At 37.8% G+C, this 27965-nt stretch overlaps 1 protein-coding gene across 1 annotated transcript; it reads left to right on the top strand.

Annotated features, from left to right (window-relative positions):
- The first annotated feature begins 645 nt into the window (after nt 1-645).
- Nucleotides 646-27965, top strand: Pef (penta-EF-hand domain containing protein peflin). Its single transcript, XM_083144410.1, has 5 exons — nt 646-838; nt 9851-10250; nt 13085-13228; nt 19277-19408; nt 25152-27965. Exons 1-5 carry the CDS (start codon nt 827-829, stop codon nt 25241-25243), a joined length of 780 nt encoding a protein of 259 aa, XP_083000536.1. The 5' UTR covers nt 646-826; the 3' UTR covers nt 25244-27965.

Raw genomic sequence — 27965 nt, forward strand, 5'->3', positions numbered from 1 at the left:
GTTCACGCTCCGCCACTGAATAACACTAGAATGAGTAATAGAACACTTTGCAAGGATCGTGTGTTGCTGATTGTGTGAACAATATGATACATAATATCATATCTACGGTTTAATATATATATTTTTTCCCCCAGCGTTCGTAGTTGAAGCAAATACTCTCTGTAGGGGTGTTCGGGACAGAATTTTTTTGGTCGGGAAGGGAAATTTTTTAAATCCCGATATTCTGGACGGGAAAATTCCGCAATTTCCCGACAAAGTCGGTAAATTTTCGGGACAGGAAATGTTCGAAATTTCCCGAAGCTATGGAATTCTCGAATTCTACACGTCATTTTCACTTTAAGTGATTGTTTTTGCATTTCTGTAATTAAAACTAACAATTTCCGATAAGTTCCAGACACTTACAATGCAGAAAACGTCGAGAATTAACGACTTTTTAAAATGACCTCGAGATCTCAAAAAGTCGCGAAGTCATTTCCCGAAGTCGGGATCGGGACGGGAATTTTTTTTTCGATCCCGGTCCCGAATTTTCGGGGTACTGTACTCTCTGGTTGGAGTACGTATTTATAGAGCTCTTCCAACGCAACCGGTATCGAGTATTCTGTGAATCAATAAACCGCCAATAAACTATAATCTGTGAGTAAACTGTGGCTAAAGAGACTCACGAAGCATAATCTGTGTTCCTATTTTAACATTGAGGAAATGTGTGAATTTTAAAATAAATACCGAATTAGTAATAAATAATTGTAACGAGGGTGATTTGAAGAGAACATTGCAGTCTAATTATAATTATTGTACACCTAACGTAAACCCTCTAGCTATCAACGAAATGTCGTATCCGGTAAGTATTTTTTTTTTAAAACTCTAATACTTCTAAATAAACAGTGAAAACTTTGTTTCCTATCGTATTGTCACATGTTTCCATGATCTTCACGTATATAAAAGGATATAGCGGTACCGCAAGATAAATCTATCAGCTGCTAAAGTTATTGAAATATTTTTTTCGGCCACACTGAATAAATATTTATTTGTAGTTTGTGCTGGAGGTAACACTTTGAACTAGTCAAAACGGATTTCTTCATATTTACAGGAGGAACTACTTACGCAAATCACTTTCTGTAGCATTGTTGAAGTTCCAGAATGTATTTTCTGTCATTGTTTCATTTTTTTTTTAGCGATAATTCATGTTTATATGTATAAAAATATCTCAATTTCCGTTCCTTCCATGTACTTCCTCTACGAGAACCCAGATGTTCCGTGCGTTTGATGACGTAACCCCCTGTCACTGGTTCCAACCACCCCGTGTTTTTTCAAGAAGATGACGTGACCCCAAATTTTAGCTATGCTTGCCTAACCTAACGTAACCTTCCGTGAATGGTTCGTGGGGTTACCCGTGCATGGTTCTACGACCCCAAATTTTGGTAACATTCAAATGTTAACTATGCTTGCCTAACCTAACCTTAGCGTGAATGGTTCGTGGGGCTATCTGTCAATGGTTATACGACCCCAAATTTTAGGTATTAGCATAATTTCAAACACGGGGAAAAAATAGAAAATTAATGGTACTATTATCGTATGATATATCGAATCATATATTTCGGACTTCTTTACATTGCTAATGTGTTATTTTCGAATGCGGAACATTTCTTAAGGTGAAATAATGCATTTCTAACTAAGATAATGTCTATTTCTTCTATTTACGGGTACTTACTGTTACTTGTTGTTTCGAATCTGTAACACATTATGGCCGTGATAGCGTACTGGTTTAGGGAGCGTTCTGAGAGTGTTTTGTCGATTTATGCAGTGTTGCAACCTCGTTCACCGGAAAATATCTACTTTCGTGCTCGGATTTGAAATTATGCTAATACGTCGCAAACCATTCACGTTAGCCCCCAAAACCATTTTCCGTAAGGTTAGGTTAAGTTAGGTTAGGTTAGGCAAGCATATTTAAAAAAAAAATTAAAAATACTCGACACGTGGTTCTAGTGAAAACACGGCGAGACTGAATCACTGGCTACGGGGTTGCATCATCTTAACACACGGAACATTGCACTCTCATGCAGAAAGCAAATGGCGGGAGCAGAAACAGCATGTCGGACAGAGATTTTCGCAGAAAACAACACGCATTCACATTAAAATGGATCAAATCTATATTCAGGAACTTCCACAAGGCTAAAGAAAATGATTTCTGTAAGTACTTTCTCCTGTAAATTTGAAGGAATCCGTTTCCCTCATACGATAATGTTACCAAATTAATAACACGGATGTAGGTATTTTTTGGTTTAGAAGGTTGGAAACACTGCATACAGACTCCCAATTGACAAAAAACAAACACGATGCATGATGATCTTGAACGCTCACGCCATATTGTGTCTCACGGAAGAGAAAAAAAGGAACAACAATAATTACTCGTAATATGAAATATTGAAATTATTTTCGTGGCCGCTGTGGGTCAGTCAGTAATGTGTCTGACTACCATGCTAAAGGTCCTGGGTTCGATCCCCGGCCGGTTCAAATCCGGAAACTTTTCTAACGTTGGAAGCAGCCCTGGCGCCCACCCAGCGTCGAATGACATGGGTACCTGGGGGAGACCCTGGGGGTTAAAGGTGGTCTGGGGCATGATGCTGATCACATCACCCCCACTCACGACTGGATCAAGAAAATATGGGACTTTACACCCACACCCCTATATTCCTTCATGGCATGGTGCTAAGCACAGGGGAGCACTTTACCCTTTTTTTGTGAGAAATTCGTAATTGCACCTTGTAGAATGTTCTGCAATGCAGAATAAGTAAGTAGCAATGTTAAAAAGGACAAAATAAATGAGTTATAAGTGTTTTGACTAGATCAAAGTAGTAATGTGCTGTAATTTTCATGGTGCAAATCAATATAAGGTTGACTGAAAATATGCTGTCGTGTAGGCCTATGTGGAAATAATTTGCTGCCAAAACTGGGGGATAAGGATAATTTACTTTATCTTAGTAAACAAGTTTGAGTATGCGTTTTTGTTTTAAGTCCACTTTTATGCACAGATAGACTAATTGCCACCGGGTCTGCGTAGACAAGGCTTAGTATTAAGAGGTGATAGTGCAGGAGCAAAGGTGGAAATGGTGTGAGGGGCACCCCCCCCCCCATGCTCCTCCAATCGCCACCACCTTGCATCAATGGTAATATAACTAAATGTACTCAAAAATGCAGACTGCAGACTTCTGGAGACTGCCTCTCTACCCAACAAACACATTCATTTATGCAAGGATAAAATTGAAATTTTTACAAGTTTTAAAAATCGTCAGTTATTTTCGTAGCTTTTTATAAGTTCATATTTAAAAATTTCATGGCTCCCCTGGGTACAGACCTGCCTGCATACTATCTTCTCTAGGAAGACCATAATATTTTGACCCAAAAATGGGACATTTCAGGGAGGTCAGTTTACCGAGATCCTGAAAAATTGGTTAGACATAATTATAAAATGATTGTTATTTTTAATATTATTATTAGCTATTATTTATTAAAGTGTGGATCACATAAATTATACATCAAACAAATGGTATTAATTATTATAATATCTGTATGACTTACATAGTGTTTATGGTCTCTCCTGATCAAATTTTTGTGTTGGTTCTACACTGAAGTTGAGGAGTGTCAGAAGTATTTATCACAGAAAACAATCTTCTTGAAAACAACTTTATTCTTCATCATCCATTCACACAACTCCTCATATACCTGACACACAACACAAGATTTGTCTTTTTTGTTTGTGTGAAGATGCAGGAACTCAAATTCTTGTTGTGGGTCCGTATTGAAAATACAATCTCACTCATCCATTGCTCTACAAATAATAGAACACACAATGCAATACAACTCATGACGCGAGCTAACTTAAACAGTAAAATGATTTCTGTTGGAACATTCTTGACTACAATGGATCATTTACATTTCATAAAATGGGTTTTATTAATATCGTGGGACAACTGCCTTTGAAATGGGACTGTCCCGGTCAAAATGGGACGTATGTCACCCTAATCTTGTCTCTAGCATGAAACTCCCTTCAAGCCTTCTATGAAACCTGGTAAGACTCCATATCTGAGACGATCAAGAATGGCCACTGCTTCAAAATGCAGGTGCTTGTGTAATTTACTTTTCAAAAGCATAATTTCTCTGGTGAATAAAAAAAGAAAAAACTTTTAACTGCTAATTAGTTTCTCCAAGCTTTGAACTTACTTCTACGATAATTTCGAGTATTCTAAAGCACTTCCTAATAGTTCCGTAAAGCTTTCGAAAATCATTAAACATTTAGAACACAGATGGAATTACTTTTTGATATTGATTGTTATTCTGATACTAAATTGTCAAATTTAAAAACTATTTAGCCTATTTTTCCATATTTTGCATTACTTGTGAAAGGGCACCTAGTTTGAATGCTGCTGGTGAGCACTCTTCTGATTTTTAGCATCCAACAAAACTCCCCACAGTCACCACTGACAATTTTTTTGCGACCTGACATGATAATCATTAAAAGTCTAAACAGAATGGTATTTGAATGTATTTTTTGTAATATCAAATCATAATTACTGAAACTAAGGATGTTAACTACTAACACCTTTTCATTTTACATAAAATTGAAAGATTTAAAGGCAACTTTTGGAAATTTTTCTTATGTGTTGTAGAATGACCCTCCAATGTATGTTGTCATGAATATAACTTACATGACAACTAAAACCACAAAGAGAGATTCCTTAAGGTTGTCAACTACTGTATTCACTTGGTTGTTTTCAAACACAAAACTGTGTTTCAGAATGAATACCTGCCTTTAGCAATGAGGCATAGTTGTCTTTTCACAATTGCAAATAGTCAATTTTATAATGAGAATTAGAGTTTTCTGCTGCTGAAGGTTCCTTTCACAACACAGTTTTTCACAAAAATTATTTTAACCCTTAGTACGCCGCGCGGTCTGATGAAAGTAAGCCCAGTGTCGCTGAGGCTTTGAGCGCGAAATTTGAATTCGTATACATAATGGAGAAAAATCGTAATAACTCTGGCACTATGGGACCAATCTACTTCGGATAACTTTTGTTTTGCAGGTAATACATCGGAGCATGCAACCATGTAAAATTTGGATGCCCCAACCACGGGGGGGGGGGGGGGGGGGGTTACGGGCGGGGGCTGCATCCCCCGAATTTCAATAAAAAAACATAAAAATGTGGAGTTTGCCCCCTCTTCTTCAGCTACTTTGGGGAGAAAACCGGAACTTTTGCTTTTTGTTCAAAGAATGGACCTTCCGCAACAGAATGAAACTTGATTCATGTTCGTGGGTGCAATACAATTTGAATAATAAGGCAAAACGTAAAACTCTAGCGAATTTTAGCCAATTTGCATATTATTCATAAAATTGTTAAATAACTGACACTATGGGACCAATCTACTTCGGATAACTTTTCTTTTGCAGGCAGAACATCAGTGCATGCAACCATGTAAAATTTGGATGTCCCAACCATGGGGGGGGGGGGGGGGGTGTTAAGGGTGGAGGCTGCATCCCCCGAATTTCAATGAAAAAATCATAAAAATGTGGAGTTTGCCCCCTCTTCTCCAGCAAATTTGGGGAGAAAACCCGAACTTTTCCTTTTTTTCGTTCGCACTTGCATCTTGTGTAGCTACTGTGAATCTATTCTTTCCTGTTGATTCGGCTCTTTGTGGAAATATGTGCGGAAGGAAACGATTGTGCCTTAGGGAAATCGATGAGCTGTTATATGATACGAACTGTTTATGGTGAGGCCTTTCCTAACAGAGAAGGGAAGGGATCCTTTGTAATCATTTGTTTTGTCTCTACTTCTGGATAGACTCACGCTTCTGGCGCCTCTGGCTATCGTCAAGCTTCATTGCATTTCTAACATAGAGGCGACAGAAAGCTGAACACCGCCAAACCTCATCCAATCCCCTCTCTCCTTGCCCCCCCTTCCCCCCACCACTACTTCAGCTGGATCACGAGGTCTAAACACAAAGAAGAATGTGTGCCTTATCAGTACTAAATCACAGGAAAACAGCATCGTAAATACCAAGCATTTATTGTGTCTGTCAAATGACGAGAGCCAACAGGTGAGCCCAAGCCCAAACACGTGACATATTCCGAGAAAGGAGAGGGGGGAGAGTTGGAATTTTCGTAAACATGATTGCAAAACATGTTCCCCGAACGAACTGTCGGTGTTTCAACCTCAATATACAAATATAAGTGTGGCAAACCCTCGATAATTGTATCTAAAGCTGTTTGTAACATATGTGTTACAGTGGCTACAAGAGACATACTTTTTTTGTAACATATGTGTTACGGGGGCGGACTAAGGGTTAAATTGCAGAAATTAGTTTCTCAAAACTTCAAACTTGCTTTCACACTCATTTCCAATCTTTCAGAATGCAGAAGAGCAACTCTGAATAACAAAAAAAATAATTCCATAAGTACAGGGTGTGTTAGAAGTCCTGCAGGATTCTAAAAATGTAATACTTTTAAAGAAATAGGTTATTACAATGAAATCTTGGTTGTTACACAAAGGAAACTATAAAATTAATGTTTGATGTGGTTTGGTTCATCGCCAGATCTCCAGCTGAGCACCATTCACGTCCAAACACTTACAGTCTTCGTTTGAATCCGAGAATTGCATTTTGACTGTGTTCGTCCAAAATGTTGAGAGTTGCATCATGTATCTTGAAACTTCAGGTCGACAAGGTCTGTCTGTTTCATGTCTAGTCTTGACATGTCGCCACAGCCAGTAATCGCAGGACGTAAAGTCTGGTGACCTTGCAAGCCAAGGTGTGGTGGGTCCTCTACGGCCAATCCATCTCTCAACGACACCATCTTGGAATCTTGTGATCACCTGCACACACGTCATTTTAAATTTTCCTCTAAGGAAAAAAAAAATCATTGCAATAAACCTATTACTTTAAAGTTATAGCTTTTTTAGAATCCTGCAGGACTTTTAAAACACAGTTAAATGTACTGGAACAGCTGACTCTCTTCCTTATCTGCTACACGTAATCTTTGAGAGAAATTCTTGCAAGACAGTGTTGACATTTCTTGATAAATACAAATTACAATAAGATTTCTTATGTAAGCAGTTGCATGGAAGAAGACTAGCAATTTTAAATATTGGCATTGACAAGAGTAAATAGTGTATTGAAACCAAGATAAGATAGAATATGTACATACTCACTTTACCAGAATATGATAAAAGAATAAAATAATTGAGTACAGTCCTTGTCCCTGTCACATAATAGATTTAAATGGAATTTGCTATCAAAGCCCTTTGCATTTCCATGAGAAAATGGCTGAATTTTCTTTGCAGTCAATTCTGCTTGTAATGAACCCTTACAGATTCAGATAATTGTTTTGCTATGTCCAAAGTTCAATATATTCCTTCCTTGAACCTGAATTGAGGTCAGTAGTGACGAGGATGAATTCATTTAACCTTAAGAGGACTGAGCCCAACATGAATGTCGTGCCTCCCCAGTTGGGACCTTTTTGAGTACACATTTTTCAAACCTGCCGTGATGTACAAAAACATCATAGCCCATGAACTAATTGGATAGAGATGAAATTGGTTTTGTTTTCTTTTGTAAAGACAGAGCTCTTAGGGGAGGTGAAATTTATATCTCCCGATAATGAAAGAAGATCAAAATCATTTTTTGAAAAAATTGTATTAAGCATTTCCCTATGCCCACCACAATTAACCAAAGTGAATGAAAATAATGTAGTATGTAGCAGTGGTACAGTACTACAACCATGCAAATTTTCGTTGCAAGCAAACTGATGCTTCTTGGGGGGAAAAATATAACAATATATTAGAGCGGCAGTAGTGTTGCCCTATGTCGGCCCTATGGGCGCTGGATGAACATAATTTGGACGTAAGCATATCACAATGTTACTACTGCATTGCGATCGAACCAAGAACCTTTAGATTGTATTGGGTGGTGTAGTTGTTCATCATTCATCTTTCACATGGTTATCACTCGCTTAGCCTAAAGTATAATGTATGCAAAAGGTTACATCCAAAGTTATGGCAAAATAATTCACACGTACAGTAATTGGGTTTCTGTACTCTCCATGACTGAACCGATATGGATATTGGTAAGAAAAGGATAATACTTGCCTCACAATTAGATGAATGTTATTTCCACACTTGTCCTCTAAGTTGTCACTTGTCTAACGTTCCTATCAGAATTCAATCTGTTCATGTCCCATTGTCCAATAATTGCTTCCCGCTCCCCTTCTCTATTTCTCACAATCTGCAGTCCTTACTCTCTCTCGTATTCTCACCAATTCCCAACTCTTATTTCAACGCTTATTCCATACCCGTCTCTCAAGTCACTCACCTAACGTTTGCCTAATTGCTTTTACCACATTCCTTTCTCTGCTTCCTGCTATGTTAAGAATAACATAAGACTTGTAACTTCTTACCCAATACCTTGGGTACGATATGCAAGCATGACCGAAGAGCACTCTTTGAAGATATGTAATGCCCATCCCTCAATTTGGAAGAAAAGAAACAGAAATCTCTCAACATTTTTGAAAGTTGTAATTTTCAGGAAATTTTGCAAGTTGAGCCTTGGCCCCTGAACTAGTAATTGTCACATATTTTAAAGTGTTCTTTTGTTATTATTGCATGTAAAAGTGAATTATATCAGAAAAGAGTGGCAGTTGAGGAGTTATAGCGAATTTTATAAGATCTACCCCATAATACTCAAGGGAAACAAAGTAAGTTAATAGTAGTAAAAATGGATGTATTGTTTCCTATTTCAAGTATGTTCTTTGTGTATGCTAATGAAGAAGAAAGATGGAAGTGAAATATCGTGTAGTTTTCAAGAAATGGCACGTTACTTACTGGGAACCCGTTCGGCCACTAAAAGTTAACTAAATTTAAATTAATGATTTGCTATACGTAAATACATTTTTGAAGGTATTTGGGCCGATGTATCGGTATCGGAAAATATCGGTTGGATTTTACTTTCCGGTGTTCTGATCATTCACGTGGTGTGCAAGAATGTAGTGTAACACTTTGTTGGAATCTAATTATCCCGGAAGTACAAAGTTTCCTATTGATTATGTAGCAATATTATGTGAAAAATCTAGGGGTGTGCAGGATCCTGAAAAGTCAGGACCTGGATAGGGAAAAATATCCCGTCCCGATCCCGACTTTAGGAAATGACTTCCCAACTTTTTGGGATCAGCAGTCAGGAAATACCGAATATTCGTTTTAAAAAGTTTTTAATTCTCGACGTTTTCTGCATTGTAAGTGTCTGGAACTTATCGGAAATTGTTAAATTTTATTCCTGCAATGCAAACACAATCACTTAAGGTGAAATGACGTGCAGAATTAGAGATTTCCAGAGCTTCTGGAAATTTCGAACATTTCCCGTCCCAAAAGTTACCTGTCAAGAAATTGCAAATTTGTCCCGTCTTCAATGTCTGGATTTTAAAAATTTCTCATCCCGACCCAAAAGAATCTGTCCCACACACCCCTAGAAAAAAGTGTATTTTTGTGATTACGTAATTGGTAATTTTTATATTCTGATGTATTTTTTCTTTTAATATTTTAAAGCAAAACTGGTAAGTTGATGCATATAATTGGTGTGGAATACTCATCCAGTAATATTTATCAATAATTTGAACAACTACAATTTTCAAGCAGATATCGGTACCAGTTGAAATTGATATGGGTATCGGTTGAAAGTGGTATTGACTCAGCCCTAGTCGTTACTAGTGTTTCAGTCTAGAGTTGACTATTTGTGAAGATCACAATTGTTTTATTGTCTCTGATTAGTGATGATCATGCAAATATTACTAATTTCCGTTAAATTTTCACAGGGATCAGGTTATCCAGGATCAGGCTATCCTGGAGGGGGACAGGCACCATCAGGCTACACCGGGGGTGGTCAGGCACCATCAGGCTATCCTGGAGGTGCAACAGCACCATCTGGCTATCCCGGAGGTGCACAAGCAGCATCTGGCTATCCAGGGCAGGCACCGTCGGGCTATCCTGGAGGCCAACCCCAAAGTGGCTACCCCGGAGGTGGGGGACAACCTGCTTCGGGCTACCCGGGATACCCCGGTGGTGGAGGAGGCGGTATCAACCCGCAGGTGCAGCAGTGGTTCAACGCTGTCGATGTTGATAAGTCTGGTCGCATAAATGCTAGGGAACTCCAGGGAGCACTGGTTTCTGGCCAGGGAAAGCAATTTAGTGAAACTGCCTGCAATTTGATGATTGGTAAGTTGATAACTTTCCTCTAATCATGATAGTAAGATAAATGAAGGGCTTGGGGGTAAAACATGACGACATTTTGTTCATATTGAGTTACAAAGTAAAAAGAGTCTTCCTTCAATTTTTGCATATAAATACAATGTCATGCAATTTGCATTGGACTCATTGAATGATTCTGAATTTCGTAAACACAACACGGAAATAATTTCTGTACAGTATAGCTTATTATAAAAACCTTTCTGCTTAATAAACTCAATAATGACCAAAATGTCACCATGTTTTTACCCCTAGCCCTTGAAATTATTACTATTCTTCTTAATTGTGCAATCGTTGAATTTACGAGTATTTATTCAGTAAGCACTCAATGTGTTTTAAGTACACTTTATGCACAGATATGCTAATTAGGACTGGATCACAAGCTTAAAGTTGCATCTAAACCACTATATGCCTCCACTGAGTATTGAACCCAGGGATCCTTGAATATAAGGTGACAACGTTACCACTACGACATAAAATTTTTGAAATGTTGAATTACAGGGTGTGTGTGTGTACTGCACCAACAAAGTTCCAGAGAGCATAGAGGACATCACAGAAAAAAAATTGTCTTAAAAACATGAAAATTTCTACTTTGTATATGGAGAGCCATGCAATACAAGAGGGCTGGTCGACCTACTGTATTTATGAAACAGTGCTCTTGTATGCATTTGTGGACTGCAGAGTGAGCAGCAATACTGTAGCTTTGTAAGAGTGGTGGATAGGAGCTAGAAAAGGGTCGTCGACAGTTATATACATGTAGTGGGAAACTTCTTGTCATGTAAAGGTGGCAAGACATCCCATATTAGTCGAGACAGTCCCTTTTTCTTGTCTCTGTCGAGATGTTTTGCTTGAAACGTAAAACGGGAACTCCAAAATGTCCCTTTTTTGTGACAGCAACTTATCAGCATGGAATTACTATGCAACGGAAATTTTGGAAAAATGGAAGCTGGAAAAGCATCACCTAGCGATTGTTGGCTAGAAGTTATTTCACATTTCAATGTCAACAATGTGCCATATTCCAATTTTCTTAAAATTTTGGAGTTCCTTCTCTGTTTACCTGGAACTAACGTCCCCACTGAAAGACTGTTTTCATACATGAATAGTTTGTGGACAAGTGTCAAGAATGCTCTTTCAGTACAAACTTTGAAAGCTATGCTGATAAATAAGATAAACTTTAATCACATGTGTGTAAAATTTTTAGGGGTGTGCAGGACGGGAAACTTTTTAATCCTGACATTCGGCACGGGAAAAATTTGCCATTTCCCGACAAAGTTGGGAAATTTTCGGGACGGGTAATGTTCGAAATTTCTCGAAGCTCTGAAATTCTCAAATTAATTCTCAAATTCTACAAGTCATTTTCAACTTAAGTGATTGTTTTTGCATTTATGGAATAAAAACAAACAATTTCTGATAAGTTACAGACACTTGCAATGCAGAAAACGTTGAGAATTAACAACTTTTTAAAATGATCATTCAGTATTTCCGAGTGCTCGGGATCCCGAAACGTTGGGACGGGAAAATTTCCCGATCCCGGTCGAGACTTTTTGGGATCCCGCACAGCCCTAAAAATTTTACAAAATGTTATTTAAAAATAACAATGCACTGAAGAAGATCCATTTATCAGCAAAATATCAATGAATGGCTTCTAATTTTAAAGGACTGCTTGGTTGGAGTGCAGTGCATGTCACCATGTAGGTTATTTACACAGTATTTTTTATTTATTTAAATAATTTTCAAACTTTAGTATTTATGATGAAGCAGTTCTTTATTTTAATACGTATAGATTTTGTCCCATTTTTTCCTTCATGAAAATATTAATAAATAATAACAATATGTTAATAACAACAATAATTTTATGATTAGGCCTAACTGATTTTACAGGAGGCGTAAACTGATCTCATTACTTTCTCATTGTTACTAAGTTTACTACAAGTTATACTATTGTAAAACATATTACAAAATACATTTAGGCAAATTACTAACTTTATCCGTGCCACTTACTTTTAGTGGTTCTATTAATTTCAGTGGTCCCTGCCACCATCCACTTGGGAACTTCTTGCTTCATTTTTAGATAGGCGTCTCTTTCCTTTTGTTTCCCTATGCCACTAGGAGCGTTGATGTAGTCAGTTCATCTTCTGTGTTTGTTTGCATAATTTCCTGTATGTTTAGACAATGTGAATGTTTTGCATGGCATTTTTTTTGTACCCTGTGTAAGACCCAGACTCCAGAATGTGATTAAATTCTAGCCAATACTTTCCAGTACCAATGGCATACATATCGGCTGATTCCGTTACCATACCAAACTCCAAAAAATCAAGTGTAATTTTGTCAGGGCTTTCTATGTTTTTCAAACTTGATATGTGATTCATACATGTAATTACTACATTTAATCAATTAGTGTTCCAATAGTTCTTAATTATGAATTCAATCCAAAACTCCATGGTAGCTCAGTTGTTTAGGCATCTGACTACCATGCGAGAGACCTGGGTTCGATCCTCAGCAGGGGAGAACTGGAATTTTTTCCACCTGTTGAAGTTGCTCTGGTGCCCACCCAGCATCGTATAAAGTGGGTACCTGGAGGAAACTCTAGGGGGTAATGGTGGCCAGGGGCATGGTGCTGATCACATCACCCCCATCTTCGGCCGGGATAAAGAAAGTGTGGCACCCTGACTCCACACCCCCTATACTCCGTCATAGTGTTATGCAAAGCACTGGGAAGCACTTTACTTTTTGTTACGTAGCCACATTAGTTTTCCTTGTTCCTTTTTATTTTGTGCTCACCGTTTCTTTTCTCTATCTTTCAGGTATGTTTGATCGTGATAAAAGTGGATTGATAGATATTAATGAATTCCAGCACCTTTATAACTACATGAACCAATGGTTAGCAGTTTTTCGTTCCTATGATAAAGACAATTCCAGCTTCATCGATGAAGGAGAATTATCTCAAGGTAAGTTTTTTTTCTTGCAATTTTTTGTAGTCATAGCACATTGGTGATGGGTGTGTTGTTTACGCTACACTTGCTTGTTCTGTGCCATTTTTTACAATTCTTCAATGTCATTTTGAGGATGTTGTTCGAAGTCTCACATTCTGTCTTTTATGTTGTTTACGACTTACTGAATTCTTATGGCTGGTTATAAAAGGTTTGTAAGTCATGATTTCAAATATATTTGTATAATTTTTTGCATTTTACTGTGGTATCAGCAGAGAAATTTCATCCATAATATTTTAATTATCCTGTAATTAGGAAATAGTAACACCGATGTTTAATGCCCAATTTATAGAAGCTTATATTTTCCAGTGTTTGAATATCAATGTTTGCCTGTTCATCTAACAGAAATTATTTGTTAAATGAAGGTGCGTTTTCTGATGTTTTCCGAATGATACCTGTAACAGCATAACACGCGAAGAATAATTACTGCCTATGTCTCCAAAATATAACTTTGTAAAATACATGTCAGTACTACCGTATCATCTGATACACACTGGAGATGTACTGCACTGCAATTTATTTAGCAATCACCATTCTAAAGCTTATTAAGTATTGAACATGACTAGGGCCTGGGACTTTATGTCCTATAAAATTGCAAAAATATGTAGGTAATTATGTCATAAAAATGGAAAAAATATGTCACAAAAATGCAGAAATATTCTCAGTAAAGCCAAAAATATGCACAACAGTACTTTAGAATTTCTCATTACATGGGAAGTCAGTTTCTTCCAGGGAAAATCGATTAGGATGGGGATGGGGTATTAATTGAAGAATGTAGTGGGAAAATACTGAAAAATATTGTTAGGTTCAGTACAATTATCCTAAGTTCCATTTGCTATTATGTCAGATTTACACCTTTGTGGAAATTGTGTGGTGGATCTGTCTTGCAGCTACTTGGGCAAAAGCTTGTTATCTCGCTTGCACAGAGATAAGCGTAGTTCAAACAACAAGTGAGCTTGAAACTTCCGTACTTGATTGCTGATAGAGCAGGGACTGTTATGCACCGAATGTTATTTTTACTTTTGACTGATTGTTGTGAGAAGAGAAAAAAAGGTAAAGAAATTAGAATAATTGAAACTTGTTTATGGTGATTCTCATGCCTGTACAACAATGACTGAGAACATTTTCATCAATAATGTTGGCAGGATATCAATTGTTGGCAGGATAAAGAAAAGGTATTATTATTAGTTGGTAAAAAAATTTGACATCTGCTCTTAATTTCTTTGTTCGTAACTACCTGCCATCGATAATATAAACCAGGGTTGCCGTTAGGGGTGTGCGATGCATGCCCCCACACAGGGCCTCGTGCTTCCGAGATATTTATATAATATTGAATATTTTATTCCCATTTTTGGTACCGGGTTCGATGCCCGGTGGAGGCACATAGTGGTTCGGATCCAACTTTAAACTGTAGGTCCAATCCCGATTAGCCTTACTGTGCATAAAGTGGACTTAAAACACCAAATCAATCAATCAATCAATTTATTCCCATTCATTTTTTGTGCAAACGTGATCGCTTTAGAATAGAAGAAAGAAAAGAAAAGAAGTCTATATTAGAGATAGAAATCAATATAAATAAGCTTACGTAGTGTAGAAAAAAAGAAAACAATTTTCAAACGACGCAGGCTGCCAGGTGCATGCCTGCTGTTGTCCGACGGATCGCAGGTGAATTTCTTGTTTGTAACCACAACCAATTTCCTGCCATAAACTTATTCAGTGTTTTGCAAGGAAAGAAAGGTGTCTATATTTCACTTTTGAAAATATAAAGGCCTTGCAAGTATAGTTCGCCTTGCATTTCCTAACGGTGGCCCTGATATAAACTATCATATCAGTTGCACTAAAGGTACGAAAAATAAATTATAAAATAACTGATTATATGCAAGACAATTACAAAATTATACAGAAATATGTCTTATTATGAGAAAATTGAAGAAATATGTTGTAAATATGCTAAATTGGTAAAATATGTCAAAATATGCCTTATCAAGTTCATCTATTTCGGCTGATTTTCACCTGATACGTAAACATCTTACCCCAGTATTCGATCTGATGCCAAATAAAAAAAATATGTTATAGCATAAAGTCCCAGGCCCTAAACATTACTATTAGTGGACATAAACTACAGATTAACCCGTGGACAATCTGGAACACTGAAGATAAGGCGTAATCTTTTTGACGATCTTACTTTCTTATTTTAAATAAAAAGTTTTGTTGGCTATTAAAATTTAACAATAGCATTTGTTTTTTATAGTATTAGCAACTAACAAAAAACATTGCATATCTTTGAATGTTCATAGTTAAATTAAACACAGCAAATTCTGCGGTGTTCTCTACGCATTTCTTTCGAACTATGCCTGCAAAATACTTTTGTCAACCTCTTTTTCTTCCTTGGACAGAATCAAAGATTTTGTTTTGCATTTCCTTGTTTCCTGTGCCTGTGTTTCACCTGTAGTATTTCCACCTTGGACAAATGTACCAGGGGCGGTAAGTTGCACATTCCAAGATGGCTTGTTTTGTTCATTGCAGGGTTCCACTTCAGAGCTGGAGTCTCGAGAATTGTGAGGTTTTGTTGTTTCACTGTAGTAATAAAACTTTAGATCATCGTAGTTGTAATCGTCTGTCAACACAGAATCATCAATTTCTATATCTCCCCAGTTTCACTTAAATACTCACGTTCACAATCACCCGTCCCATCCATTCCTCGAGTTACTTCCTTGTTTTTCTTCATTGTGCATGATATCCATTTTGTTTTGTACAATAACAGTTACAAATGCTTAAACATGCCTCTTGCGAAACCTATGTAGAGAGAGGAATTAAATGCACGACTTTACAGAGTGAAACAAGACACACAACTTCTGTCCATGTATGCATTACACTTGCGTTAAAGCTAATGTTTTGCCTTCGTGGCTATGCAGATCAAAACACTGTAAATGACGAATCAACTGAACAGCAATTCAACACGGACAGTATTAGATCCTCCACAGCTTAAGGCCAACTGAGATCGTCAAGCATGTCACCTGGTAAAAAGAAGTGGGTGAAAGCGTTTTGTATTTAAGCATCATCAATTTGATGAAGCTTTAGCTTTCTAGAATTAGCATACCATCAGCTACAAAGCTTTTAAATTTTTCACCCTACAACAATGTGTATATCTTATTCCCTCACAAAATATTTATGCTGCAAGAAAAGAAAAACACCACTCTGATTTGAACCATTACTTAAAATAAAATTACTAAAAGATGTGTCATTGGGTGTCACTTCATAAAGAGAAAAAAACAGGTGTCTGTAACAGATTATCAAATTAGAGTTGCACAACTTTTGAAACACTGTATAGTATTATTATTTCTTGTAAATCACATTTTGCAAGCATTAGAGAGCAGATTTTTAGGTAAAAACTTTTTTTTTGGTTGCTTCAAAGTCGGCCATACTTGGTTGGAGTGCTGATCATATGGCTACAATGTAATCTTCTAAGTCTTATTTCACATAAAAATGCAAAATCTTACATTTATCACATAAAACACATATTTCTAGGGAAGGAACATAAAATGTACATATTTTAGACAAAATAAAGTTTCCGAGTTCTTTGTGTAATGCATATTTTGGAGTTAATTCTTGAAATATGAAATATGATTTAAATTAGTAAATTATTACCCTATTTGGGACTCCATAACACACTGGTCACTACTGCCCTCTGCCGGAGTGCAACTAAAGTAGGAAGGAGGTGGGAAAATTGTGTCATATGCTTTGTGGTATGCAGATGCTGTTCAGTTAATGTGTTGTGTGCACATTTTGTAAGTTGCTGAAGGTGAAAACAAGTTTATATTCACGTCTTCAGGAATACATAAGTGAGTTTCCAAGTGTGTTTACAACCAATGTTTTGTCAACCATGTGACAAGGCAATGCATGCAGAGCGGTGTTCTCAAGTTATCGAGTAGGGCCTCTCTGATGGCGCAGTGGTAGCGTCGTCACCTTGTAATCAAGAGGTCCCAGGTTTGATTCCCGTGGAGGCTCATAGTGGTTCGGATCCCACTTTAAACTGTAGATCCAGTCCTGATTAGCCTTACTGTGCATAAAGTGGACTTAAGACACCAAGTCAATAAATCAAGCAACCCAGCATTTGTCAGGAAACAAACATTGCATTGCAGCTTCAAGGGTGCATTCATGATTGATTGATTTGGTGTTTAAAGTCCACTTTAGACACAATAAGACTAATCGGGACTGGACCTCAGTTTAAAGTGGGATCCGAACCACTATGTGCCTCCACCGAAATTTGGACCCCTTGATTGGGTGCGTTCACAAGTGCTAGTAGGAACCGCAGTATGTTCAAATAAAAGACGTTATAAGTAGTCACAATATTATTTAGATTTATGTAGAACATTTGTTGCAGCCAACACCTAACTGAAGAAAATAAACTGTCTTCTTCTGAAAAACTTCCTGCCACAAAAACAATTTACACCACCAAATGAATCCACGTTACGTAACACTTTCTCCCACAGTGTTGCAAAGAAACTGTCAAGAAAATAGATGTGTGTGTGAAATGGAAGAGTGTAAGTCGCTATTGAAACAATAGATGTTTGTTGCAGGGAAGTAGGCAGTGTGGTTGTGGAAGGTACTGAAAATAGCCACCGTGGGATAGTCGGTAGGGCATCTGACAGCTATGCGGGGGACCCAGGTTCGATTCCTAGGGTGGATGATCTGAGGTCAGAATTTTTCCGGCCTTGTCCATACATAAAGTGGCTCTGGGGCTCATCCAGCCACAAATTAATTGGTACCTTGGGGCAACCGTGCGAGGTAAAGGTGGCCAGAGCATGTTGCTGATCACATCATCTCCAAGATGGCCCTACCCCCACATCCCCTATGTCACGGGGAACCTTTTTACCTTTACTGAAAATATATAGATTAGTGCTTTCAAAATTTTGAGTTTACTCCAGTGCAAAGAACTAGCTACTGCAAACCATGTGACAATTCCAAGATTATGCAATGAGTCCATGCAAACACTTTGGCCAAGTGGTGTAAAATACAGCAAGGTATTGCATTTCCCTACAGATGGTACAGCCATATGAAGAAGGTATATATTGCTCTTTTTCAGTGAACTTCCGAAATATGATATATGCCACGTGTTTCGTACATGTGCTAAACAGAGTATGTGAAACAATGCGAGGTTTGTATCCGAATGTTGATAAATTAGTCTATGGCAAGATACTTTTAGTTAAATTGCCTTCAAGAATTGATGTGCTTAAACAAAAGACTCCTAATATTCTGCTTCCTCCTTTACCCATTGTCACAGGTTGGAGAATGTGGTTTCATGTCATCGTATACTATGCAAATAATTTTGTTTTGTTGACGTTTTTGCTTCAACTTAAAAGATTTATTAAATATAAATATTATATAGGTATAAATGCAAATCTAAGCCTTTTGTGTGGAGCGGTGAAAAAAACTGGATACTTCCACATAACTACTTTGCGAAACAGTGAAAGATGTGAAGTGAAGTTGAAAGAAATTGAACTTTATCAGGGACATGCACACTAGTGCTTAAAGGCAAATTCCGAAAACTGTTTGCTAAAAAACAAGAACTGTGTAAATTTGGTTAGGTTCTGGTGACTTAACATGTAGGTGAAATTGATGGTGTAAGTGTGCACGGCATTCCACACTTCAAATATGCAGGTCTGACTTTGTGTCATACAAGTCTTTGTTCAGAGATAATCAGCATACATTTTTAATGGACAATTTGTAAATGTGCTTTGTTATTCATTGTACAGAAAGCCAAAAGTAACTAACATCTTGCTGTTACTGGTGAGTATCTATTATTTGTCTGACAAAATTTTGAATGAAAGAAATTTACTTTTTTGCCACATATTTCTGCTCTTTTTAGGATTAAAAAAATTAATATTTTTGTTTCTTAGCCCCTGAAAATCTGCTCCCTATTGTATTGTATATAGTATTTGAATACTAAGGTAAGTAATGAACTATTTTTGCATATTTAAATATATTTTTCTGTATTCTTTACAGCTCTTCAACAAATGGGTTACCGTTTTTCACCACAGTTTGTAAATTTTGTTGCTAAAAAATGTGATCCTAGGCAACCAAGAGTAACAGTAGACCAGTTCATTGTACTCTGTGTACAGATTCAACGATTTACAGGTATGGTGTAGAATATCAAGTGATTGATTTGATTTTATTTTACTTCGTTGTTCTGACACCTTTGGCTAATCGCGAAGATGAGGATGAGTGATCATATGATGAAATGCAGGGACACTCGCAAAGAACATCCATGCCTAGGCCAGGATTCAAATTTGGGACCTTTGTGGTGATGTTAGCACTTGCTAAACACTCCAAAATGTAAAGGAATAATATGCTATGTGCAACTATATTTTTCTCTACTAGTTATTTCAACCTATTACATCACCAGTTTCAATAAGGGGTGACCCTATCTCAGGACACCCAAATGTCAACTTCCCTTCCACATACTACACCTTGGATTGCATTTTACAGACTAATGAATCTTTGGCATCAGGACTCATGCCCAGTATACAGCAGTGGTTCCCAAAGTGCATGCTGGGGCACCGTGAAATGTTCCAATATTTTCACTGAAGTGACGCTTACTTTTTAGTCTACACATGGTTTGAACTGGACCATTGCATCAATCAAAATATGTGCTGATTTAGTCCTTTGTACATATAAAATGTACTTAAGGCACGTAACCTAACCACACCAACTGAGCATTGCAAGTGTTACATAGGCATACATTCTGCCTTGTGCACTGCGGAAAAATGTTGAAACACTAAACGAAAAAGTTTGTGAACTCCTGCTCTGTGAGACTTTTGTTTTGTGCTGTCCATGTGTGTTTGTGATTGTCCCTTCGTCTGTTTTATCTTATCACCACTCATTCTCATCTTCATAGTTAGTCAGAACGGGCAGAAACGCAAAGTAAAATATATCAAATCATCTATTCAAACCAGTTTCGATAAATATATTTTCCATACATCCATATACGAGGGTCGGTCATAAAGTCTTTATTATCGTAGTGAAGAAACAAGACTGAAGCCAATGTTTGTGTTTTTAACGTAAGCGCACCCCCAGTGGAAGTTTGCACAGTGATTTGTTTCCTGTTTTTGAAATGGAATAACACGAAGACGATCCGTGCGTAACTGATCAGTGTGTATGGCGAAAATGCCCCATCCTATGACAGTGTGGTAAAGAGGTGCTGGCGCTTTCAATGTGGAATCACACGCCGTCGCCACCTTCAAAAACGGGGGAAGATGCAGAAGTCATCAGGAAAGGTGATGCCGAACCTTTTTTTGGAGGGGGGGGGACTGCCAGGGCATGCTTCTCACAGATTATGCTCGTAAGGGTCAAACAATCACGGGGAGGTACTACCAGGACCTCCTGACCAAGTTATGGGAGGCCATCAAATCAAAGCACTGAGGAAAACTCTCCAAGGATGTTCGTCTGCTCCATGGCAATGCACCAGCTAATTCTGCGCAGATGACTGTAACACCAGCTAATTCTGCGCAGATGACTTTAACACACACAGCTGCGTTGGGTTTCGAAATTCTACCCCACCTGCCCTATTCACCCAACTTAACACCCAGTGATTTCTTTCTCTTCCCTCGCATGAAGAGCCCGCTGCGTGGAAGCCATTTCCAGAATGACCATGAGGTGATTGCTGAGGTGGAGCAGTTCTTCAGCATCCAAAGTGGGGACTTCTACAACCAGGGCCTCCTTCAGCTCATCCACCTCTGGGAGAAGTGTGTCACTCTGTGTGGTGCATATAAGAAGGACTAACCCCTCAGGCATTCATGCCACCAGCTCAATATCATCAGTACGATAATAAATATTTTATGACTGACCCTCATACTGTAAGCATGAAAGAAAAGTTACTTAACTTCTCGATTATAATATATAAATAATTATTTGTGATATGCAAGCATGTAGAAATTTACATAGTATTTTCTGTTCCTTTGCAGAACATGTTTAATAAATACACATACGGTGGAACCTTGCATTTTAATTTCCCAGATTTTACATTTTCCCACATTATACATTAAATTTTCACAATCCGAATAAGCAACATGTTAAATATTATTACAAATTTTATGTTTCCCTTAATTTTTTCACCTTGATTCTTCCAAGAATACAAAATCGAGGTTCCACTGTGAGTGTTTATGTATGTACCTATATATATATGTGTGTGTGTGTGTAATGTGAATAGAAACTATGAAACACTGCCTGACACTGGAAAGTTTTCAATTTTAAGAACCCTTGAAACAGAATTTTTTATCCTCTATGTATGCACCTATGCAGTACAGTCATGGTTGCCACTGTCATTGATTTTTTTTATGTTGAAACATGATAAAATTGTTTGAATGCTATGGACAAACTGTGTAAGCAATAAATTCAAGTACTAACCTCTGAATAAAATTTATGAAGCCATTCTTTAATGCAAATGCATGAAATAGAATAAGGATCATCTATAGTTGTACATGCATGATTTAAGGAAGAGGGGTTCAACCATACTATGTCACACTGCTTGTGGCTTGACTTGACTTGCATGATATTTCCATATTGTACTGTAAAAGATAATATTTTCCAGCAGAAAAAAAATAATGACAGTGGGTACCATGACTATACTGCATGGCTGCATATGAAAAAAAATGTGTTCTTCCAGGGCTCGCAGCATTGAAACTTGGTCCCGGACAATTCTTTTCTGAAATCTGAGTGGCTTGTAGAATCTGAAAAATATCGTTTCACATTCTCGTGGAGTTTAAATATCTTGGAATTATGCAAAATGCATGACTAAATGATAATATCATGTTAAATTATGAATATTTTAATTCAAATCAATGTAGATTCTTACAATTTTCAAGTATTGCTATTGGTTCAAAGTGATATTGGCTCTCTCCTACATATGACACACAGAGATCTACCTAATGCAATTTTAGGTGAAGCCAGAAGTTAGCTTAACTCACTGGTACAACATTGGTACAGAATGCCAAAGGCTCAGGTTCTATTACTGGTTTAGCCTGAAATTTTCACTAACTTCAGTTGTTAATATTAATTCTCTGTCCAATATTTGTCTCATGTTTGTTTTCAAAATTTGTGGGGCAATCTCTCAATACACACTATATGTAGAAAATAAATGAGCTGTGGTAGCTCAGTCGTTATTAGGCCTCCATGGTGGAGTGGTCAGTGTAGCGTGCTACAATGCCAGAGATCCCGGGTTCAAATCCTGGCTCAGACATGGATGTTTGTGTTCGTGAGAATTGAAGAAAATTGGCAAGTATGAATGTGGGAAAGACTTCTGCGTAGGGGTCTTCCTTAAAAAAAAAAATGTCATTAATGTGTTTGACTCCACCTGTTCACGTGACTCCTCCGGCACCCACCCAGTGTCGTATAAAGTGGCTGGCTACCTTGGGGAAACTAGGGAGTAAAGGTGGCCAGTCATGTGGCGCTGATCACATCGTCCCCAGCTTTGGCTGTGATCAAGAAAGTGTGGAGCCCTAACTCTATATGCCTTCATGGCTTGGTGCAAAGCACAGAGGAGCACTTTACTTTTATGTAGAAAATAATATAAATATTTCCCATCTCATGATTGTTTTTATCTATATCACTGATAGACATGCGGCAGAGATATGGTACATGTAATATGTTTGATCTTTGTATCAGACATATGGAGTGTCACATGGCATGTGCAATGGTTTCAGAAAAAAGCAGGTATTCCTAAAATTTCAACAGCTAAATGTTTGGTTTTGTTGTAAAGAACCCCTAACTAAATTGCATTGGGTCCAACGTGTTACCTTTCCTGTACTAGAGATCGCTTCACAGTTCTTGTGCCAATAAGAGACAAGGAAGATCTTGGAAATATTCTCTCGGGCTAACAACCAGATGAATTGTGGAAAGGAATTCAAGCTTTCAAGAGCTGACTTCACTAGAAGATGATGATAGTGAGCTGGGAATCTCCATCTCCAAACACATATAAACTCAGCACTGCTCTGTAATGGATTCCAAGCTTTCGAGAGTTAACATCACTCATCTTGAATGTGGAAGTGCAGTGCTGAGCGTAAACCCAGTTTATATGTTCGGAGATGGTGGTTGATGGTTTACTCTCATCTTTTACCCTGAAGGTCTTCAGTCTACAAGGTAGAAGATGAAAGCAACGTTAGCTCTCGAAAGCTTTGGATCCTTTCCACAACTCACCTGGTTGATGGCCAGAGAGAATTTCTTCATCGTTTGTGGCCAGGAAAGCTTCAAAACTTACTTGAAGGAAAATCTTGTCTGCTAAGTGGCAAGGAACATATGGAAACCAAAGAAGCAGTGCTTATGCACATGTTGTTACCACTTTTATCATGTCTTATTAAAATAACTCTTTTTGCCCAGTTTTCATGGTAACAGGTATATTTGTGCAACCTTGTGTAGCATCTCTGTAGTGTGGCTTCCCCACAATGTGGCATTGATGGCAGTCTGGTTTCTGCTAGAAAGGTCAACATTTGGCAAGTGTGGGAACAGCAACAGCTTAGGCCAAATGCAGTTTAGATAAGGCATAATTTACACCACATGCCATCATTTCGCTAAGTAATGAAGTCCAGTTTTGGCATGTACTTGCTGTTTTCCTCTAGTTTTCACCACATCATGTGGTTTCATCAGGAGATAAGACAAGGATAGTCGGGCCTCCCCGATGGCGCAGTGGTAGCGTTGTCGCCTTGTAATCAAGGGGTCCCGGGTTCGATTGCCGGTGGAGGCACATAGTGCTTCGGATCCCACTTTAAACTGTATGTCCAGTCCCGATTATCCTAACTGTGCATAAAGTGGACTTAAAACAACAAATCAATCCAATCCAAGACGAGAATAGTCAAATTTTAAAACATGGGAAGGTAAGTTGGGTTAAAAATAATAATAATAATTGACATCTTTTTATTTAATGATCCTGCATATTATTGGCGACAAAAAGTGCAGTGTTTCTGTGTGGAATCCTGGCAGTCACATCACAATAAACATGTGGCGAACAGGAAGTGCAGCAGCAATCTTTGCTTTGTGTCAGCCAGGCAGCCATATTGAATAAGACAGTCGGTTGTCAGCCAGAGGTGGAGTAGGAAGGAGTGATAGGGCACTGCATTGTCTTTTACCATTTTAACCTTTTTTACCCAACGTACCTCCCCATTTCTTAAATTTTCACTATTCTTGTCTTATCTCCTAAAGAAGCCATATGATGTGAAAGCTAGGAAAACGGTTGGTACATGCCAAAACTGGACTTAATTATTTAGTCAAATGTAGTTTGTGATCCTCTGTTTGTTTTAAGAATGAAGTCAATGTATACAAGTACGCATGTGCATGTACAAATACACCTATTGGTGGTTCAAATGGCAGCTGTAAATCTTGCACCTAAGAATGTAGTGCATGGGAAAGTTGTGGGACCTTGTATTCATGGGATCCGGAAAGGGGGGGGGGGGGCCTGGAAAATGAAAGTCAGTCAAAAACTATATATTTCACACACATAATTTCATTTCAGCCACAATAATATATGTTAATTATGGCATAAATATGATAAATTCAAATTTAATCTTTGTTTTTTGAGGGACCAACACTTTTATTGGGGAAGATGTGCCTTGTTTGCCCCCCCCCCCCACTGGAAAAAAAATATCTTCCTTGCCCCTGCCTGGAAAAAATCCTGCAGATGTCCATGCTTGTGTTATGAGCTTTACAGCTACAACCAACATCAGAACTGACACAGGAAAGGGACTATTTCTCAGAAGTAACGTTACTTTGTTTACATTGACTCATTCTTGCAGTGGATGGAGAATAGTCATCCCAGTTACATGTAAATTGAATTGTTTCATGAAATCTTGTGTAATTGTTAGCATTAAATTTATTTTTCTTTTCTTCGTAGGGGCCTTCCGTTCAAGAGACAAAGAAATGAAAGGCGTTATATCAATTGGATTTGAAGATTTCTTAACTGTTGCTCTCAGTTGTTCTGTATAAATGGATTGGTTGTAATCTCTACTCTTTGCTTTGTCAAATGATTTATTATGGAACGTTTAGCACCTGGGAATATGAATCTCAAAGCTGTTTTCACACTCGTGGATTAATGAAATACTCGTATGCTTTGCATGCTATGTTTGTTTATAAATATTATTGTGTATACATGCAGGGTGATTAGAAATGAATGAAATATATATTTTTTTTATTATAAAGAAATTATAGTGGATAGGGTAACTCAAAGTTTAGGTACACCACAAAGACTCGCAAACATTCAATGTGGGAAGCACGTGCCATGCAGCATATGTCCAGGTGGTAGTCAAGTTCATGCCATACATACAATTTTGTCATTTGGTTTTAAAGGCTGGTACTATCTGCTGTTTGTGTGGTTCCATTACACTGGTCGACATGGGTTTGGATGTCTCACAGATGACTGTTGCCTCTGCATAATTTCAGCATTATGATTCCAAAAATGAAATCCATTTTTACCCACCATGTCTAGTTTTTTCAGAAAATAGCAACATATTAACTGCCTTAATTTCACAATAAAATATGTAGTTTGATTATTTCCTCAATAGATGGCTCTGTTTATATAGTGGTAAAATATTGATTCTCTATATTATACAAATCTTCCAGTTGTGAACTATAAATGTACATAGAATAGTAAACATTTAATCCACCTTCAGGTGACAAATTGGTGTAAAAAGTGTATGAACTTCGGTTATGTAAGTTTTATTTTTGAAATCTCTCATGCAAATTGCCTTCCCAAAATGTCCAAAACTCAATGTTATAATATGTTGAGTTGATTGTACTTTCTGACATGGAGAAAAATCCTGACATGATGGGAAGAAATGGATGTCATTTCTGTGATCAACATTCAAAATACTTCCAGAATCACATATTGGTTTGGAAAACACTGAAATTTCCCTCGTATAAATTTATTTTGTTGCGTTCTGTAATAAATGTAATGAAATGGCAAATATGAGAATTTAGATTGTGATATCTGTGAATGTTTTTTGGGCTATCCGTCCCGGAATCGGTGGGAAATTTAAACTAAAAAATATTTTCGTTTGAAATTTTTGAGTCCAAATTTCCCACCGATTCCGGGCTCCGGCCCTGTGGTAATTGACCTACCGCCTCCGCTCCGGCTACCCGGCTTTCTCTATAAAGTCCCTGTTAAAGGCATGTTAAAAATTGGCCGGAGTCACCTGCCCCCAAATGAGCCCCAAACTTTTAAATTTGAAGAAATCTGTTTCCAGGATATGGAAAACTTACCTGAATTTCACCATGCACTCACAACACGTCATATTAGGCATATACCCACAGCCCATTCCTTCTAACGAGTAGCTTACATTCACTGCCACATATTCGACATTCTTTTCCTTTCTTCACGATCCTATGTTCAATTAAATTAAAAAATCCACTGTATCTTCCACACCCGGTACAAATATCACCACACATCGACGACACGTCATGTTTCTAACTTTTGTTGCAAACACAGACATGATGTACGAAGGTGTATACACCAAACGCTATTGTCCATCGGAGAATTAATTTTCAACAAAGAACATGAATTTCTGCTATGAAACATTCCCACATCACACAAAACACCTTCGAGATGTTAGACAATGCTACAGGAACTTATTAGCCTAAGTAGTTTCTTCTGTAAAAATGAAGAAATCTGTCCGGGGAATATCAGATTAGTACCAATAAAATAATGGTACCATTAGCCTAATTCATTTCTCCTAGTCTCCTACAGCCATCCTGGCAGTGTTGCCAAACCTGATGTGCATAAAAGAGCTAAATTTCACCATTAATAGAGCTAGAAATGACTTTCAAGGAGCTAGATTAACAAGGCTGCATAAAGTGCCTCCTAGGGTAATTTTAGGTGTCAGATGGGTGGGGGCGCTGCTATTACCGTGAGCTTTAAAGTGATGGTAATTTATTCTTAATTTTCACCACCTAGATTTGGCAGCATCACCCATCTCAATAATCCACTGATGTTCATATAAAATCGAAAATAAAGGATTCCCGGATAACAATATTGTTATTTTCACCTTAGCCATGGTAGTATATAAAAGTAGCTGGGGAGATAAGAGAGGGTGGGTGACGCAGCCAATATAACAATATAACGCCACGTGCAAAATGTACACTCATGGCAAAAGTTGGTCTTTGTGGGCTGCAGGCTGGTGGTATCATAGTGGGGCAGGGGACGGGTGCCACAGTTCACAGAGAAACAAGTACGCGAAAGAGCCAGATCTGGCTCCAAAAGAGCAAAGTTGGCAACAGTGATTGGCAGCTGCCGCAGCGAAAAAGACCTAGGGGAAATTTTCCCTCCCTCCCCTTACACGTGGAGCTGATGGGCCAACTGTAGATGCCTGGGTTGTGGAGCTTTACCAAAGCATGTGTGGAAATGCCATATTAGCATTGTGACAGAATTTGTCTTTACTAGTCTAACACAGCATTTGCTTTCTCCTAGTCATTTGCAATCTTGCAACAACAGCGAGTAATGCCCCTGACCGAGCATAAGATTGCATGAACATGTGCACGAAGTTCATGTATGAAAACTTCAAGAGTTTTCCTATCCATTGATGCCTCACATGTCCTTTCATAGTTTCTTTATAATAAAAATGTGAAGTTGTTTCCTTCATTTATAATTACCCTGCATATTTATGTTATATGTGTATAAAACATGAACTAACAATAAAAGTAATGGAATCTTCAA

This window comes from Lepisma saccharinum, chromosome 23, assembly GCF_977018435.1.
Source record: "Lepisma saccharinum chromosome 23, izLepSacc3.1, whole genome shotgun sequence".
Classification (NCBI taxonomy): Eukaryota; Metazoa; Arthropoda; class Insecta; order Zygentoma; family Lepismatidae; genus Lepisma; species Lepisma saccharinum.

Bases quoted from the DNA above. Each gene is read 5' to 3' on its own strand.
- Pef (XM_083144410.1), top strand. The intron at 13,229-19,276 runs GTAAGTTTTTTT...TATTCTTTACAG, and splicing joins TGAAGGAGAATTATCTCAAG to CTCTTCAACAAATGGGTTAC. The intron at 19,409-25,151 runs GTATGGTGTAGA...TTTTCTTCGTAG, and splicing joins ACAGATTCAACGATTTACAG to GGGCCTTCCGTTCAAGAGAC.